At 36.1% G+C, this 19,190-nt stretch overlaps 1 protein-coding gene across 1 annotated transcript in view; it reads left to right on the forward strand.

Moving 5' to 3' along the window:
• LOC100030460 (solute carrier organic anion transporter family member 4C1-like) overlaps nt 1-19,190 on the forward strand; it is a 125,630-nt gene that overhangs the window by 47,115 nt on the left and 59,325 nt on the right. The window contains exons 3-5 of the mRNA XM_001379924.4: nt 11,922-12,104; nt 13,542-13,638; nt 19,180-19,190. The exon at nt 19,180-19,190 is cut by the window's right edge and continues 111 nt beyond it. Of these exons, the coding sequence (XP_001379961.1) occupies nt 11,922-12,104; nt 13,542-13,638; nt 19,180-19,190 (291 nt within the window). The remainder of the gene's footprint in view (nt 1-11,921; nt 12,105-13,541; nt 13,639-19,179) is intronic.

Here is a 19,190-nt window from a genome sequence, read left to right on the forward strand (position 1 = left end):
GTCAATGAATTACTACTTAATCCTACTTTTTAATTTTAGTATTTGATTGTAAAATCCTTTTCTAATATAAGAAATAAGTAAAAAATGCTTACTAAATTTATCCCTAAATTCCCATCTTTTAAATGCCATTAAAAATAAGAAAACTGAATTGGTTGCATTAATTTTTTTCAAGGATATTTTAAGGAATGATTGTAGGAATGTAATAACCAAGGAAAAAGGAAGACTTATGAAAACCCCAAAGAAAACGTATAGAATGGACATAGTATCTTACTGAGTATACATACACCCCCCCTTCAAGATTACTTGATTACTATATGTGTCTGTGCTTGTAGAATAGCATATGCATGACTTCCAAGAAACTTACAAAACATATACAATTAAGAATTATAGAATGGACTTCCCTCCACATAGTAGAATGATTCATCATGGAATTATTATTATTATTTTTAAACCCTTACCTTCCATCTTGGAGTCAATATTGTGAATTGGTTCCAAGGCAGAAGAGTGGTAAGGGCTAGGCAATGGGGGTCAAGTGACTTGCCCAGGGTCACACAGCTGGGAAGTGTCTGAGGTCAGATTTGAACCCAGGACCTCCTGTCTCTTAGGCCTGGCTCCCCATCCACTGAGTTACCCAGCTGCCCCCCCCCCCCATGGAATTATTTTTAAAGATTAGTTATTCTTTTATTAGTGTAGTGCATCAGTGAAGTAGAGAAACAGTGAGACTGGAATAAGGAGAGCTGATTTGATGAAAACTATTTGTGTGACGTGGGTGAATCTATTCACTCATCTGAGTCTGTTGACTCATCTGTAAAATGAGGTATTTGGGAGGATCCTTAATGCATCTTTTCACTCTAAAAATGAATGATTCTATTTAGAAAAGAAATGCAGCAGCTTCTGGGAAACATCTCCTTCATTTGAAGGCACACCTGTTTTGGACCTCTTTGAGTATGGCATGTTTTACAAGGTACTGGTGTGAACTCAAAGAACTATAGTGAATCCATGTATTAGCAAACACCTGACAACATATCCAGGAGCATCTGCTTTAATCTATATAGAGAAAAACCTGGTTTTAGTCATGTAGAAAGTTTTGTATAGTCCCAGGAATAGATTATAGTCTTTCTATTTCTATAAGGAAATGGAATGGAATGAGAATCACAGCGGTGACTTTGTGAGTTTACAGGTTCACAGGTTGTCCTTGAGCAAAACCTATTTCCATATTGTTATGTTTGTTATGTTCATCATTTAGAGTCTACATCCCCAATCATATCCCCATCAACCCATGTGATCAAGCAGTTGTTTTTTTTATCTGCATTTCTGTTCCCACAGTTCTTCCTCTGGATGTGGAGAGCATCTTTCTCATATATCCCTCCGAATTGTTCAGGATCACTGCATTGCCACTAATGGAGAAGTCCATTACATTGGATTGTACCACAGTGTATCAGTCTCTGTGTACAATGTTCTCTTGCTTCTGCTCCTCTCACTCTGCATCAATTCCTGGAGGCCATCCCAGTCCCCATGGAATTCCTCCACTTTATTATTCCTTTGAGCACAATAGTATTCCATCACCAACATATACCACAATTTGTTCAGCCATTCCCCAATTGGAGGACAGCTCCTCATTTTCCATGTTTTTTGCCACCACAAAGAGCACAGCTATGAATATTTTTGTACATGCCTTTTTCCTTATTACTTCTTTGGGGTACAAACCCAGCAGTGCCATGGGTCAAAGGGCAGGCAGTCTTTTAGTGCCCTTTAGGCATAGTTCTAAATTGCCCTCCAGAATGGTTGGATCAATTCACAACTCCACCAGCAATGCTTTAATGTCCAAACATTGCTACATCCCCTCCAGCATTCATTACTTTGCTTTGCTATCATGTTAGCCAATCTGCTAGGTGTGGGGTGATACCTCAGAACTGTTTTCATTTGCATCTCTCTGATTATGAGATTTAGAACACTTTTTCATGTGCTTATTAATAGTTTTGATTTCTTTAGCTGAAAATTGCCTATTCATGTCCTTTGCCCATTTATCAATTGGGGAATGGCTTGATTTTTTTTTTTGTATAATTGATTTAGCTCTTTATAAATTTGAGTAATCAGACCTTTGTCAGAGACTTTTGTTATTTTTTCCCAATTTGTTGCTTCCCTTCTAATTTTGGTTGCATTGGTTTTGTTTGTACAAAACCTTTTAAATTTATTATAAACAAAATTATTGATTTTACATTTTGTAATTTTTTTCTAACTCTTGCTTGGTCTTAAAAATCTTTCCTTTCCCAGGGATCTGACAAGTATACTATTCTGTGTTCACCTAATTTACTTATAGTTTCCTTCTTTATATTCATCATTCATCCATTCTGAGTTTATCTTGGTGTAGGGTGTGCGATGTTGATCCAAACCCATTATTTCCTATACTGTCTTCCAATTTTCCCAGCAGTTTTTATCCAATAGTGGATGTTGATCCCCAAAGCTGGGATCTTTGGGCTTATCATAGAGTGTCTTGCTGAGATGACTTAGCCCAAGTCTATTCCATTGATCCTCCTTTCTGTCTCTTAGCCAGTACCATATTTTTTTTGATGACCACTGCTTTATAGTATAGTTTGAGATCTGGTACTGCTAGGCCCCCTTCCTTTGCATTTTTTTTTCATGATTTCTCTGAATATCCTTGATCTTTTGTCCTTCCAAATGAACTTTGTTATGGATTTTTCTAATTCAGTAAAAAAGTTTTTTGGTAGTTCAATGGGTATGGCACTAAAAAAGTAAATTAATTGGGTAGGATTGTCATTTTTATTATGTTAGATCACCCTACCCATGAGCAGTTGATGCTTTTCCAATTGTTTAGATCTAGTTTTAATTGTGTGGAGAGTGTTTTGTAGTTGTGTTCATATAGTTCCTGTGTTTGTCTCGGCAGATAGATTCCTTATTTTATAAAATACTTATTTTATATTGTCTAGGGTGATTTTAGATAGAATTTCTCTTTCTAATTCTTGCTACTGAGATGTGTTGGAGATATAGAGAAATGCTGATGACTTATGTGGGTTTATTTTGTATCCTGCAACTTTGCTAAAGTTGTGGTTAACGTCCACTAACTTTTTAGTTGATTCTCTAGTATTCCTTCAGTAGACCATCATATCATCTGCCAAGAGTGATAGTTTGGTCTCCTCATTGCCTATTTTAATACGTTCAATTTCTTTTTCTTCTCTAATTGATACTGCTAGTGTTTCTAGTACAATGTTAAATAATAAAGGTCATAATGGGCATCCTTGTTTCACTCCTAATTTTATTGGGAATGCATCTAGTTTATTCCTATTGCAGATGATATTTGCTGATGGTTTTAGATATATACTATTTATTATTTTTAGGAAAGGCCCTTCTATTCCTATGCTTTCTAGTGTTTTCAATAGGAATGAGTGCTGTATTTTGTCAAAGGCTTTTTCTGCATCTATTGAGATAATCATGTGATTTTTGTTGGTTTCCTTGTTAATATGGTCAATTATGTGGATGGTTTTCCTAATATTGAACCATCCTTGCATTCTTGGTATAAATTCCACCTGATCATAATGAATAACCCTTGTGATCACTTGCTAGAGTTTTTTTGCTAGTATTCTATTTAAGATTTTTGTATCTATGTTCATTAAGGAGATTGGTCTATAGTTTTCTTTCTCTGTTTTTCACCTGCCTGGCTTTGGAATCAGTACCATATTTATGTCATAAAAAGAATTTGTAAGAGCTCCTTCTTTGCTTATTATGTCAAATAGTTTGTATTGTATTGGGATTAGTTGTTCTTTGACTGTTTGGTAGAATTCACTTGTGAATCCATCAGGCCTTGGGGATTTTTTCTTAGGGAGTTCATTGATGGCTTGTTCAATTTCTTTTTCTGATACAGGATTTTTAAAGGATTCTATTTCTTCTTCTTTTAATCTAGGCAATTTATATTTTTGTAAGTATTCATTCATATCACCTATATTGCCATATTTGTTGACATATAATTAGGCAAAATAGTTGTTAATGATTGCCTTAATTTCCTCTTCATTAGACGTGATGTCTCCTTTTTCATCTATGTTACTGTTAATTTGGTTTACTTCTTTCCTTTTCTAAAATTAGATTGACCAGTACTTTTTCTATTTTGTTTTTTTTTCAAAATACCAGCTTCTAACTTATTTATTAAATCAATAGTTCTTTGACTTTCAATTTTCTTATTTTCTACCTTAATTTCTTAGGATTTCTAATTTAGTATTTATCTGGGGAGTTTTAATTTATTTGCTTTTTTTTATTTGCATGTCCAATTCATTGGCCTCTGTCCTCCTTAATTTTTAATATATGAACTCAAGGATATAAATTTCCTCTTGAGTATTGCTTTGGCTGCATCCCATAGATTTTGAAAGAATGTCTGATCATTGTCAATTTTTTCAATGAAATTATTGTTTCTATGATTTTTTCTTTAACTAAGCAATTTTGTAGAATCATATTTCATTTCCAATTAATTTTTGATTTGACTTTCCATGTACACTTACTAATTATTGTTTTTCTTACTTTATGATTTGAAAAGGTTGCATTTATCATTTCTGCTTTTCTGTACTTGTTTGTCATGTTTTTATGCCCTAGTATGTGGTTGGTCTTTGTGAATGTTCCATGTGCTGCTGAAAAGAATGTGTATTCCTTTTTGTCCCTATTTATTTTTCTCCATATATCTATTAACTATTAATTTTCCTAAGATATCATTCACTTCCCTTACCTATTTCTTATTTATTTTTTTATTTGATTGATCTAGATTTGATAGTGGAAAGTTCAGGTATCCCACTAGTATAGTTTTACTATCTCTTTCCTCCTTCACCTCCACTAGTTTCTCCTTTAGAAATTTGGATGCTATACCATTTGGTGCATACATGTTGATTACTGATATTTCCTCATTGTCAATACTGCCTTTTATATCGATGTAATTATCTTTCCTATCTCTTTTAATCAGATCTATTTTTACTTTGGCTTTGTCAGATATCATGATTACAACTCCTGCCTTCTTTCTCTCAGTTGAGACCCAATGGATTTTGCTCCAACCTTTATTTCTAACCTTGTGAGTATCTACCCACCTCATGTGTGTTTCTTGTAGACAACATATGTTAGTATTTTGGTTTATAATCCACTTTGCTGTTTGTTTTTATTTTATGGGTGAATTCATCCCATTCACGTTCAAAGTTAAGATTGCAAAAATTGTGTATTCCCCAACATTTTGATATCCTCTCATAGTTCTGTCCTTTCTTCTTTTGCTATATCCTTTTAAACCAGTAGTTTGCTTTTAATCAGTTCTCCTAATCCCCAATCTTAATATGGCTCTCTTTCTGTCCCCTCCATTTTTGTTATCTCATTTTTTTAAGGTCTCTTAAGTTCCCTCCCCCCTCTCTTTCCCTCCCTTTTTTGTACTTCCTTCTCCACTCCCCCCTTTCGTTTTTCCCTTCTCACTTTCTGTGTTGGGTAAGACAGAATTCGATACTCCAATGGATCTATATGCTCTTCTCTCAGAATTGCTTTCACTGAGAGCAAGGTTTAAGTATTATGTATTAGCATGCTCTTCTTAGCCTTCTTATAATACTATTCTTCCCCTCCCCTTCCCATGCACCTCTTTCTGTGATATAGATTATCCTATTCATCTTATTTCTTTAAATTTCTCTTGGTACCATCTTCTATTTCCCCCCTATATTTTTCTTTTTTTGCTTAGCATCTCATACCACTTATTACCTACCCTAATATCTTCCAGTGAATGATTCTTCTAATTACTATAATATTGAATAATTTTTTAAAATTATTAAAAACCCTTACCTTCTGTCTTGGAATCAATACTGTGTAGAAAGAGTGGTAAGGGCTAGGCAATGGGGGTCAAGTGACTTGCCCAGGGTCACACAGCTGGGAAGTGTCTGAGGCCAGATTTGAACCTAGGACCTCCTGTCCTGGCTCTCAATCCACTGAACTACCCAGCTGCTCCCAGTGAATGTAATTTTGGAGAGTTACAAATAACATTTTCCCCATAATTTAATATAAATAATTTGATCTTATTAATGCTCTTAAAAATGAAAGTTTCATCTTTCTTTTGATTTTTGTGTTTGGATATCAAACTTTCCACTTAGTTCTGCTCTTTTCTTTACAAATATTTGGAAATCTTCTATTTTGTTGAATGCCCTTACTTTCCCCTGGAAGTATATAGTCAGTTTTGACAGGTAGGTGATCCTTGGTGGAAGACCTAATTCCCTTGCCTTTCTGAATATCACATTCCAAGCCTTGTGGTCCTTTAGTGTGGAAGCTGCCAGATCTTGTGTAATCCTGATTGGCGCTCTTTGATATCTGAATTTGCTCTTGGCTTCTTCTAAAATTTTCTCCTTAGCTTCGAAGATCTTGAATTTGGCCATTATATTCCTGGTGGTTATCTTCTGAGGATTTAGTGTAGCGGGTGTTCTATGACCTTTTTTTTTTGATTGTGACAGGATTTTATTATTATTATTATTATTTTGGTAAGATTTTATTCAGTCAATTTAGAACATTATTCCTTGGTTACAAGAATCATTTTCTTTTCCTCCCCCCTCCCCCCATAGCCGATGTGCAATTCCACTGCATTTTACATATATCCATGATCAGAATCCATTTCCATGTTGATGTTTGCATTAGGATGATCATTTAGAATTTATATTCCCAATCATATTCCCCTCAACCCATGTAATCAAGCAGTTGTTTTTCTTCTGTGTTTCTACTCCCATAGTTTTTCCTCCTAATTTGGATAGTGTTCTTTCTCATAAATCCCTCTGAGTTGCTCAGGGTCACTGCATTGCCACTAATGGAGAAGTTCATTACATTTGATTGCACCACAGTGTATTAGTCTCCGTGTATAATGTTCTTCTGCTTCTGCTCCTTTCACTCCGCATCAATTCCTAGAGGTCATTCCAGTTCCCATGGAATTCCTCCAGTTTATTATTCCTTTGAGCACAATATTATTCCATCACCAACATATACCACAATCTGTTCAGCCATTCCCTAATTGAAGGGTATTCTCTCATTTTCCAATTTTTTGCCACCATAAGATGTGCAGCTATGAGTATTTTGTACAGGTCTTTTTCCTTATTATCTATGAACTCTTTCAATGTCTATTTTGCCCCCTTGTTCAAGAATATCAGGGCAGTTTTTTTAGATAAGTGCTTGTAGTGTTTCTGTTTATTTCTGGGTTTTCAGGTAGATCAATGACTCTCAAATTGTCTGTTTTGATCTGTTTTCCTGATCTGTCATCTTGCCCATTAGATATTTTATATTTTCTTCTGTTTTGTAAGTCTTTTGACTTTGCTTTATTAATTCTTTGTGTTTTTTGATATCATTGGCTTTGAGTTTCCTAATTCTGGTCTTTAAAGTCTGGTTTTCTCCTATAATATTTTTATTTTCCTTTTTGGCTTGGTTTATCCTGCATTTCATGGCTCCCAGCTGTTTAATTTTGGTCTCCAATCAGGAGTTCCTGTCCTTTAAACTGTTTTCTTTTTGAACTATTTTCCACTTTTCTTGCTAAAATTCTTCCATCTTTTTATAAGCTCTGATTTAACTTCTTCAAGAGCTGGTTGCTTATTTCCATTTTTTTCAAGTTTTGGATGCATTTATTTGTATGTCCTCTTCTGTTATTTCCTCTATAGTTTGGATTTTCCTCTATAAAAATTATCCATGGTCAAAGCCTTCTTCTTATTTTTCTTCATGTTTGGAAGTTGTTTTTACTGGGCATTGTTTGCCATCACTATGGTAGTTTTTTCTTCACTTTCCAGTCAGAAATCTGAGTGAGAAGGGCAGGATCTCTTTGTATGTAGCTAATGAGTATGATTTTTGCCTAAGACCACCTCTTGAGTCTCTGCAGCTTCAACTGTTTGCTGCCCTTCTCTGTGCTATCTTCCCACAGGCGCCCAAGGTCTGTGCTCTTTGGCCTGCTGGGGTTTAAGGTCTAGCTGCTTTCAGGGGTAGTCTTTGGTGGTCTTATTCAGCTGCGAAGGACCTCACTCACTCTAGAGGTACCTTTTGCTCACTCACTGATTCTAGCGCTTGATGGCTCTAACTCTGGCTCTGTAGGTTGGGTTGGGGAGGATTGATCAGCTTGCATTTTTGTGGAAGCTTTTTCACCCCTTTATGGTGTCGAAATGCCCAAATCCCACATACCTTCAATGCTGCACCATACTGTAGAGTCCCTGCGTTCATATGAATTGGGCTTTTTTTGGACTTTTGAGGTAGTATAAATTGGTAGGTGGTGAGGAGAGGAGGAGTCCTGCATCTAGACTGCCACCATGCTTACCCAAAAGTCTGACAGATTCAATAATAATGTTAATATACGATCTAATACTATAAATAGATTTATTTTAGATGTTGAACTGTAAAGTCTTAATGGATATTAGGAGATCATGAAGTCTGACCCCTACATTTGACATTGAGGTCTGGCATAGATAGGTAAGTGATTTCCTGGATCCTGAACCCACTCTACCCCTTCCTCTAACAACATGGAACACAGTCCCATCTAAAACAGAGACTATGCCTTCTTCCCTAGAAACAATAATCTATTCATTTTAGAACCTGACCTTGAGTTTGATTGGCCAGTGAGTCGGTGAAAGTGTTTTTTCTTTGCTTGTACTTAGAACTTCAACTCCATGAGGGTAGGGATTGTCTTACTCTTGTCTTTGCATGATTAGTACTAAGTTTAATGTCTGGAAGTATAAGAAACATGTAAGAAATGCTTCTTCATTCCTACCTCAAAGTATGAAATAGCTCAGTTTGGACTCCAGATTAATGATTATAAATCCATCCACGTTGCACTATGGAGTACTCCCTAGTTACTGGAGAGTGACAGGAGAGAAGTTGGCAGGGAAAAGATGTGAATAGAGATAATCTCTTCAGTGTCCTCCCTTCAATTTTCTGGTTTTTTTCATCTCCTTTAAAAAACATTTCATTTTTATTATTGTACACTTGACTAACATGAAGAGACGTGACCTTTCAATATACAAGAAAGAATAGTCAAAAGAGGGTTTTTTTTTTGTTAATTCATGAATGTTTATGTATAGCTTCTTAAAATAAAGCATATAATAATGTTGACTTGGTAGTTCCAAAACTACCTTCTCTCATGATTATAATGGCATGGAGACTGCATATTAATTCATACTTGTTTATTGGATGGTAAAGGTTGGAATTAGAGATAGTCAGTCACATAATCATCTGGACATGCCTACTTCTATGCCTGAGCTGCCTCACTGTGAAAGTCTCCAAAGCAAGACACTTATTTGCTTCCTCTGTTCCTGTTCCATCTTTTACAAAGCCATTGATGCTACTCCTTCTGGGTCTCCATGGCTAGGAAGACTTGACCTCAGTCCAAGCCAGATGTCAGTTTTGGACACCAGGAGTCATGGGGACAAAAGTCTGGGTTCCAGAGAGCCAAGAGACCTCTGACGTCCTCCCATAGTACTCATGCACAACCAAAGAGTGTGTCTGATATTGGCCAAACTGTGTTTTAAAAGCCTTCTATTTTAAAAAGGAAAGAGGGGTACAGTTTATATTGAATTCCCATAATTCTTGTCTATAACTTTGAAGAGTAAGTCTAAAAAAAAGTAAGTCATTGCAGCTGAGTGGATTTATGTACTGTGAAGCTAGGATAATTGATGGCACATCATTATTTATGTTGTTTCAGAAGTCTTACTGCTACTTTAAAAGCTTAAGGTAAACACACTCTGTATATATTGGACGTCTCTAGTATTAGGGAAGAAGATGGAGAGGAAAGACTATATAATCTATGCATTGTTGTCATTGAGAAAGGAAGGAGAATAATCGTGCAAGTTCTATAGGTAATAGCCTCTACACTCTAAATTGGGTGATAAAACTGAATCCTAGAACCCTCAAAGGACGTTGCAGATTTCAATCTCCCTATACCTCATTATTCAGTATATTTCGTATGCATAATTTAACAACAACAACAACAACAACAATATACAGAATCTTTAGATATTTCATCACCTGGGACAAATTTGCCTCTTTTCACTACCAGTTAGGTTCAGGGGAAAAGTAGTGCCCTATTTGTTTTTAACAAGATGAATGAAGGGCCAAGGTAGCCCTGGGAATCAGTGCCACCTTACTCTTACATATACTTCAACTTCATTCTGTATTTTAGAAATTTCGTGAAAAAATATTTTTGTTGAATTTTCTTTTGGTAACATCATTCCCAAATATAGTTTAATGGCAGCTGACACTTAACTAGTGTCCAAAGAGTCTTTGTGAATTTCTAAAATTTAATTTAATATAATTGTACCTCTCTTTTTTAAAAGGAAAGTTTTTTTTAACATTTATTTGCTTAGTTAATTAATTTAGAATATTTTCTAATGGTTACATGATTTATTTTCTTTTCCTTCCTTCTTCCCTCCTCCCTCCCATAGCCAATGAGCAATTCCACTGGGTTTTACATGTATCATTGATCAAGACCTATTTCCACATTAATATTTGTAATAGAGTGATCATTAATTTTTTTTTTTGAAAATTTTAGCCAATAGAGTTTACATTAAGAGTCAGCCTTCCCATGGGGGCAGCTGGGTAACTCAGTGCGTTGAGAGCCAGACCTAGAGACAGGAGGTCCTAGGTTCAAATCTGGCCTCAGACACTTTCCAGCTGTGTGACCCTGGGCAAGTCACTTGACCCCCATTGCCTAGCCCTTACCACTCTTCTGCCTTGGAGCCAATATTCAGTATTGACTCCAAGATGAAAGGTAAGAGTTTAAAAAAAAAAAAGTCAGCCTTCCCAATCACATCCCTATCGAACCATGTGGTCAAGAAAATGTTTTTCTTCTGTGTTTCTACTCCCACAGTTCTTCCTCTGGATGTGGATACATTCTTTCTCATGAGTCCCTCAGAATTGTCCTGGCTCATTACATTACTGCTAGTAGAGAAGTCAGTTACATTTGATTGTGCCACAATGTATCCGTCTCTGTGTATTTTGTTCTCCTGGTTCTGCTCTTCTCACTCTGCATCACTTCCTGGAGGTCTTTCTAGTTCACGTGGAATCCCTCCAGTTCATCATTTCTTTGAACACAATAGTATTCTATCACCAGCATATACCACAATGTGTTCAGCCATTCCCCAATTGAAGGGCACCCCCTCGTTTTCCAGTTTTTTGCCACCACAAAGAGTGCAGCTATGAATATTCTTGTACAAGTCTAAAAGGAATGTTTTGACAGTCCATTTTGGTCTCACCCATAGCCTTTGACTGTAAGTGTGCAAGTGTACTATGGGAGGATGCCAGGGGTCTTGTGGCTCCCTGGCATCCCAGAAGATGCTTGCCTCGGTCCCACATGGCTCCTGGTGTCTGTTAAACTGGCCTCTGACCCAGACTGAGGTCAAATCTGTTCAACCAGGGAGACCCAGAAAAAGTGACATCATCAGGGTTATAAGTTAAGGATCAAGGAAGCAGAATGAGTCTCTTTGACTTTCCTGGTGAGGCAGCTCTTGGGTATTTGAACGGAGAAACAACCTCAAATTTTAGTCCTAATGTAAGCTTATATTAAAATAAACTCTCTGTGTGCATGTAGTGTTGATAAGGTTTGCAAGGCATTATACATATACTATCTTATTTGATCCTTACATCTAAACTCTGAGGTAAATTCTTCAGGTATCATCCCCATTTTACAGATGAGAAAACTGAGGTTCAGAGATATTACCTGTCTTTTACATAATAGTACAACTAGTAAATATTGATTACTGATTTTGATTATGTTTTTCCTTATTGCTGGGATTCTTCCCATCCTGATGCTTTTCAAATTGAAATTGAATACAGTCAAAGTTAATTTCAGGAGGGGCAATATTTAAAGACTAAAAAAATCATGAAAAAGTTTTGTTTTAAATGAATATCTTGCAAAATTGTAATTTCTTTCCCTTTCCTTTTTTTTTCAGATACTTGCCCAGCAACAGGAAATGTTAGCAACTGCAGGGATGTCTCCTCTAAGCTTTCGAGCTACCTTTATGTGTTCATCTTGGGACAGCTGTTGCTGGGAGTAGGAGGAACTCCTCTTTACACACTAGGGACAGCTTTTATTGATGACAGTGTTCCTACGCATAAGTCATCTCTCTATATAGGTGACTTTGTGTTCTAATATTATTGACTTCTTATGATTATTTAATTTTGCGTTGCAGACAAAGTATTCGTATTATAAGTATTAGGAAAGGCTAGTGATGTTTAAGGCAGATATTTCTCATTAAACTAAACAGGTTTGCATAATTTGCTTATAAATTATTTGTAATTGAAGACATTTTATAACATTAAAAGAGATATTTCTCAAGATCGATTTAGTTACTATGTAATCCATTGAATCCTAATTATGTTAAAAGATGATGGACATCATTGATATAATGATGGAGGGTATCTCAGAAGTTTAAGAGTATCCCAACATTCTTCTGCATTTTCTTGTCCATATTGCAGTTTCCCAAATACTCCCATGTATCTTTTGTTAGTTTTCAAATAGCTGCTGTTGCTGTTAGCAGGGAATTCTTTAGTGAGAATGTATTTTGGTCTTAGCAGCACAGATAGAAAATTGTATTAAAATTCTTTTTTGCTTGTTACCATTGAGGCTAGAAGGAAGGCAGAGGTTGGTAGCACTTAACTCTTTTTTTTTTTTAACCCTTACCTTCCATCTTGGAGTCAATATTGTGTATTGGTTCCAAGGCACAAGAGTGGTGAGGGCTAGGCAATGGGAGTTAAGTGACTTGCCTAGGGTCACACAGATAGGAAGTGAATGAGGCCAGATTTGAACCCAGGATCTCCCGTCTCTAGACCTGGTTCTCAATCCACTGAGCTATCCAGCTGCCCCCTTCTTTTCTTTTCTTACCTTTTTTCTATCACTTCTTTCTCTATGTCTTTCCTCTGGCCTGGGGATGCAGTAATATTGGATCTTCCAGTATAACCATTTTAAGGGGAATAATTAAACCCTTAACTGAACCACAGCTCTGGGTTCTGCAAACAGTAGCCTGAATTATCCATATTGATCGCTTCCCTATCAAAAATCAGACCATGTATATAGGTATAAATAGCGCTGTCAACACGGATATAAATGTCCGTTTAAATAGATTGATACAGCTATAAAGAATTGGATTTTCATGTGAAGGGATTTCTCAAAGAATACTGTTCTCTTTAAACAAAGCTGAGCACAGAGAGCACTCATCATTCATAGTAATATTTTAGATTTATGGGCAGATGTTTAGGTGCTACATGCCTGAAATCATGCGTATTAGGGACATTTGCATCTCTTAGCTATTTTGACCTGATGTCTACACATTGACAGCTTGCTTATTGAACAATGAATATGTTTTAATAAATGCCATTCATTCAAACTCAGGGGCTGATCTTTAAAATGATGCATGTTAAATAAAAAGTAAAAATGAACATAATTTTTTGTGGGTGTCATTCTCATGCAATTTCAAACATGTTTACCATAGAAATTCGCAGCATATTTTTATGCATTTTGAAAGAAAAGTTAGTCATGTGTATTTTCATGTTTTATTTTTTCTATTTTTTAGGAATCGGATTTTCTATGTCAGTCCTAGGCCCTGCCATTGGATACGTGTTGGGAGGACAGCTGCTAAAAATCTATATAGATGCTGATATGGGGAAAAGGTAAGACGACGTGTTTGAAGTGTTCCTCTTTTCCCTTATCGATATCACAAGCCCTAGATTTTCTCAGTATTCGTGTTTTCTGGTACATCCGTGTATTCTTTGCTTGTGGAATTATTATCCATGTTTTCCCCTAAGTGTTTCTTGCAAAGCATTCTCTCTTCAGATTGCTTATCGCCGGGTGGGATCTAGGACAGCATGCCCATATGGTAACCTCTGCTCTCAGTATTATCAGTACATCACCTTTTCCCATGACACAGCTTTTTGATGGCGTTCTGTGCCATTGTTGTGCATCATTTGTCACTGACAGCATGTTGAAGCATATTTATTTTTGCCAAGTGCTTCTCCCTTTCCCCATATGTGACCTGCCGTTGTGATTCTCCAGAGACGGATATTTCATGATAGGAAGCTATACAATATCAACAAAAAGAACAATGCTTTAAAAATAATGAGCTTTGGTTTCAGAATGAAGCTTAGGGTTGTTGTTCCTCAAAAGCAATTCAGGCCATGCTCCATTTTCTAGCAAATTCTATGTCCAGGTTATTATGGGAGTAAGACAAAAGAAATGGAAAAAAAAACCCCGTATATTTGCCTTCAAAAGGCTTACAAATCCCTAAGGAGTGAATGCAATAATTTGAAGGAGGTAGTGATGGAGTGAAGATTGAGGGAAGGGGGGGACCACCAGAAGAAAACCTAAGGGGACCAGGAAAGTCTTCTCATAGAAGACGACACTGAGTTGAGCCTGAAAGGAAGGTTAAGGATTTTAAAGGGAGAGCTAAGGAGCAAGTGCATTCCAGGCAAGAGGTCTGGAAAAAGGAGGTGGAAGATGTACTGAGTTCAGGAATTTCAAATAGGGCAGTTTGGTTAGAATGGAGATTTCACAAGTTGGGAGTCATGTGAAATAATCTCAAAATCTAGGCTGAGAGGACTTCATTATTTTTTATTAAGAAGATCTTTATGTTGATTAGTTTATATTTTATTTGAGAGGTGATGTTGAATCAGAGCAGATTCTAGGTCAGGGAAGTTATCTTTACTCGGTACTTTGGTCAGTTGTGTGACTAGGAAGATGTGACTTGCCATAGAATAGAATTTACAGAAGCCTTCCTGTTCCTTTTTAGTTTTCATTAGTGATTGTCACTGGACATGTGTAGACTGGTCCAATTTATAGAGGTGAAAAAGTGGTCAAGTTGGAATATTTTGGTCATATTTTCTATCCATCTATCCATCCATCCATCTATCTATCTATCTATCTATCTATCTATCTATCTATCTATCTATCTGTCTGTCTGTCTGTCAGTCTGTCTGTCTGTCTGTCTATCTATCTATCTATCTACCTTTCTTTCTATCTATCTCTCTATCTATAATTTGGTATATTTCTCCTCTTTAAAAATAAACTTGATGCCTCAGTGCTCTCAAATTGCATCATCAGTAATGAGAGATCTTCTCTATGTATTCTGGTCTGGCTTTGCTGTTCTTTTCTATTTTCATTGGAGCTATTTCTATTTCATATTTATATAGTGCATCTAATCTTAGCATCTATAGTTTCATTGTCATCAATGGAAAAAGGAGATTGTTATGGAAACCTAGACAAATCTTTTTTCTCCTGTGTTTGCTATCCTTTTACCTTTATCCTTAACTTCTCTTGAAATGATCTAACTTAATTGGCTCTTATGCCCAGCTTTCTTTAAACTTCACATTTCTCTATTACTTCTTGCTGTGTTTTTCTGATATGAGTTAAGACTTTGAATCTCCTGCCATCCTCTTGTAAAATCTTCAAACAATCTTCTAAAATAAGCCATGTCATTCCAGGCACGTGATTGTTTGAAAGGTATAGGGAACATGAAATTTCACCATTCCTTTGTTTTTCCTATTCCTATTAGCTACAGAAGAGCAGAGCAAAGCCATACATAAAGGCTTCTCTTCAAAAAAATTTTTCCTTAATATCTGTTAAAGCTACAAGAAGTTCTTTAAAAGATGTAACGAAAAAGATAATTTTGATGATTCCTTGTTTTAATGTCATGTGAGAGATATGCCAGGAAGACCTGTCTACGAGCAGTATTTTCTACTCTCATGGAAGAAGTCCATCTGCATTGATAATTGAGTCAGAATTACTGAAAGATGGTGACATCCTCCAAATGGAACTATTTGCTAATAATATTGCATTGATTGTATCATCTGAAAGTTGCAAAACTTCTTAAAATAGGATCCATAATCACTGAAAAGACCTTCAGCTTAATTATCTATGTAGGAATAACCCATTTTAAAGAGAATTTTCTAGACTGTGACAACACCTCCATATACTAGGGGGCAAGTGAAGGAAGACTTGTACCTTAGGTCTTAGCTACCTCTTGTTCAGGGCAATAGACAGAGCCTTAGACATCAGAAATCCTGAGTCACCATTTAACAAAAGTGCTGGGATGATGGAGACGAAGCAAGAAGGAGATTTGGGAGTGGTAGTGGCAGAAAGAGAACTGATTGGCTTTTAGAGACTCAAGTGACTGAGGACCTATAGCTTATTCACAGTATTATTTTGGGGAGATCCTGGACTTCTGGTACGTAGAGACTGTGGGACTCCAGGCATTGTGGGACACACTATAAAGTAGAGGCCCTGATCAGTTGGTCCTTATTCAACAATAGACAGTTTCTCTGTTGCTGCTCTCTTTCCCCCCGTCCCCCATGATTCAGAGACAACATGGGTTAATGAGAAGATCCTTTCCCTCTTCATTCTTTACCCCATTCCAATCCAAATCAACTCTACTGCTTCCATAGTATATACAAAGCCTTCTTTGTTCTTACATTCTATTCAACCCCAAGATTTTCTTTCATTCTCTATTTCTTCGCTTTTCAACTTCATCTTCGTATACTAATAGAAACCTCGGTCTCCTAGAATATTGCATCCTTTATTTCTAATTATCCATTAATTTTTTTCTTTCTTTTTTTTTAAACTCATACCTTCTGTCTTTCATTAACAACTGCTTTCTAGACATCTCCAACTCAGAGGTGGGCAGATAACTTAACATGAGTCAGAAATAAGTGATGTATGGCTCATACATTCCACTAGTATTCATTCAATGTAAAGGTATAGGGAAGTCTCTTTTCTAAACAAAGCATTTATGGAAGAACATTGAAATATCACATAAGATAAGAGGCAAGATTAGAAGGAACAATATATTGATCAGATTACAGTTTTTCACAGCACAGAAATAATATGGTGAAATGGTTCTTCCTTTTGACAAATAATGATTTACTTAATCAGAAATCTTTTCCTTTCATCTTTTCCATTTCCCTTTCCTTTTCTTAATCTTGTAAGACTCTCCTCTGTAATAAGTCATGTTTATTATGTGCATTATAAGGTGAATGAATTGTATCTTGTCCTTTGAAAAGATAATACTTATTTCCTTAGGAGTATGAGAAAACCTACTCTAGCAAATGCTTTTTGTTTATATCATACTTGTTTCTTTTGTAGCAAAAATGTCTATATTAATCCATTTCCTCTTGTAATATATCTAATTTGGTTTTTTGATAAGGGTCTCACATTTAGAGTACTAAAGATAAATTAATAACAAATACAATTTTAAAATTGTCATTCTTAGTTTCTCTAAGAATACCCCCTTTTCGGGTGCCCTTCAATTGCAGAATGGCTGAACAAATTGTGGTATATGTTGGTGATCGAATACTATTGTGCTCAAAGGAATAATGAACTGGAGGGATTCCATGTGAACTGGAACAACCTCCAGGAAATCATGCAGAGAGAGAGGAGCAGAACCAGTTGAACATTGTACACAGAGACTGTTACACTGTGGTACAATCCAATGTAATGGACTTCTCCATTAGTGGCAATGCAGTGATCCTGAACAACCTGGAGAGATCTATGAGAAAGAACACTATCCACATTCAGAGGAAACACTGTAGGAATAGAAACACAGAAGAAAAACAACTGCTTGATCAAATGGGTCAATGGGGATATATTGGGGATGTAGACTCTAAATGAACATCCCACTGCAAACAACAACATGGAAATAGGTTCTGATCAAGGACACATGTAATACCCAATGAAATTGTGTGTTAGGTGCAGGAAGGGGGGGAGGGGTGGGAGGGAAATAATGTTATTCTTGTAACCAAGGAATAATGTTCTAAATTGACTAAATAAATTAATTTTAAAAATACCCTCCTTTCCACCCCTCTACCACCAACACTGCAAACTTCAAAAATCAAAGGGGGTGGCATAGGACTGAGGACTATTTTATATTTTTTTCTTTTTATTATGGTCACTCTGAACAAAGAAATAAGCACACCTTCATATACATGTTTATTTCTTCTGCAAAAGACTTAGGAAAAGGCATGGAAGACATTTTTATCCAGTTTGTATGTGACCCAAGATTGGAAAGGATAACTCACATACTGGATGATTGAATCAGGGATCCAAAAAGATTTTATCAGGCCACAGCACTATGCTGGATTTAATAAAATGAAACCCAGTAGGGATAAATGTAAAGTTCCATTTGGGTGCAAAAACCCCTACATAAATATAAGAGGACAGGAGGCATAATTAGCAGCAGTTATTATTGAAAAGATTTGATGCTTTGAAGTGGGTTACAAGCTCAATAAGAGGGAATAGCTTGATGTGGTCACCATAAAATCCAATGTGATCTTGAACTATATTAAGAAAGGCAAAGTTTCCAGAAATGAGAGGGAAGTGATTTGTGCAGCTTTCAGCTGTATTGTGTTTAGTTCTTCATGCCATCATTTAAAGAAGACTTTGATTAACTGGAGCATATTCCAGAGAATGGAAAACAAGATAGTGATGGATCTTGATTCCATGTCATATGAAGAATGTTGAAAGAATTGGTTATGCCTAGCCTGGAGAAGAAAAGACAGTATGGATATGATGTCTTTCTTCTTACTTTTGAAGATTTGTCATAGGAAGGAGGGATCAGATTTGTTGTGTTTGACATTAAGTGGAAGAACTAGAAGTAATGAGTAGAATTTAGAAGGAGCAAAATTTACATTAGATATCTGGGAAAATTTGCTGCCAATTAGAAATGTCCCAAAAAGGAATGGGCCCACTTTAGAAGTAGTGGGTTCCCCTTTTGTGGAGGTATTCAAGCAAAGATTGACTGACCAAGTACTGACTGCATTTAATAGAGATTCCAATTTTCATGTATGGGTTGTATTACATGACTGCTAAATCCCTTCCAGTCCTCATAGTTAGTGATTCTGAGTAGAATTAATACTGGTGATGAGTCTTTAATAAGACAGCTTTTATGCAGGCCATTCTGGGGGAAAATCAACCTACATTCAGGGCAGTATGATAGCTATCTTGTGATTTTGGCTTTTATATAATTCTGCCACTGAGATGCCGAATTTTGAAGAGCTTATTTATATACCCTTTAAATATTTTTGGATCATCGTTTTATGAGTCCTTCAAACCTATAGTAGTTTCAGACTTTTTATGAATAATTTTGTTAAAGTCTATATGTAAATGATTGTAAAACTGTAGGTTTCTAGTAAGAATTAAAAGTACTTATTTCTTTCCCTTTAAAGAACTTTTATTG

Source organism: Monodelphis domestica, chromosome 3 (assembly GCF_027887165.1).
Source record: "Monodelphis domestica isolate mMonDom1 chromosome 3, mMonDom1.pri, whole genome shotgun sequence".
Classification (NCBI taxonomy): domain Eukaryota; kingdom Metazoa; phylum Chordata; class Mammalia; order Didelphimorphia; family Didelphidae; genus Monodelphis; species Monodelphis domestica.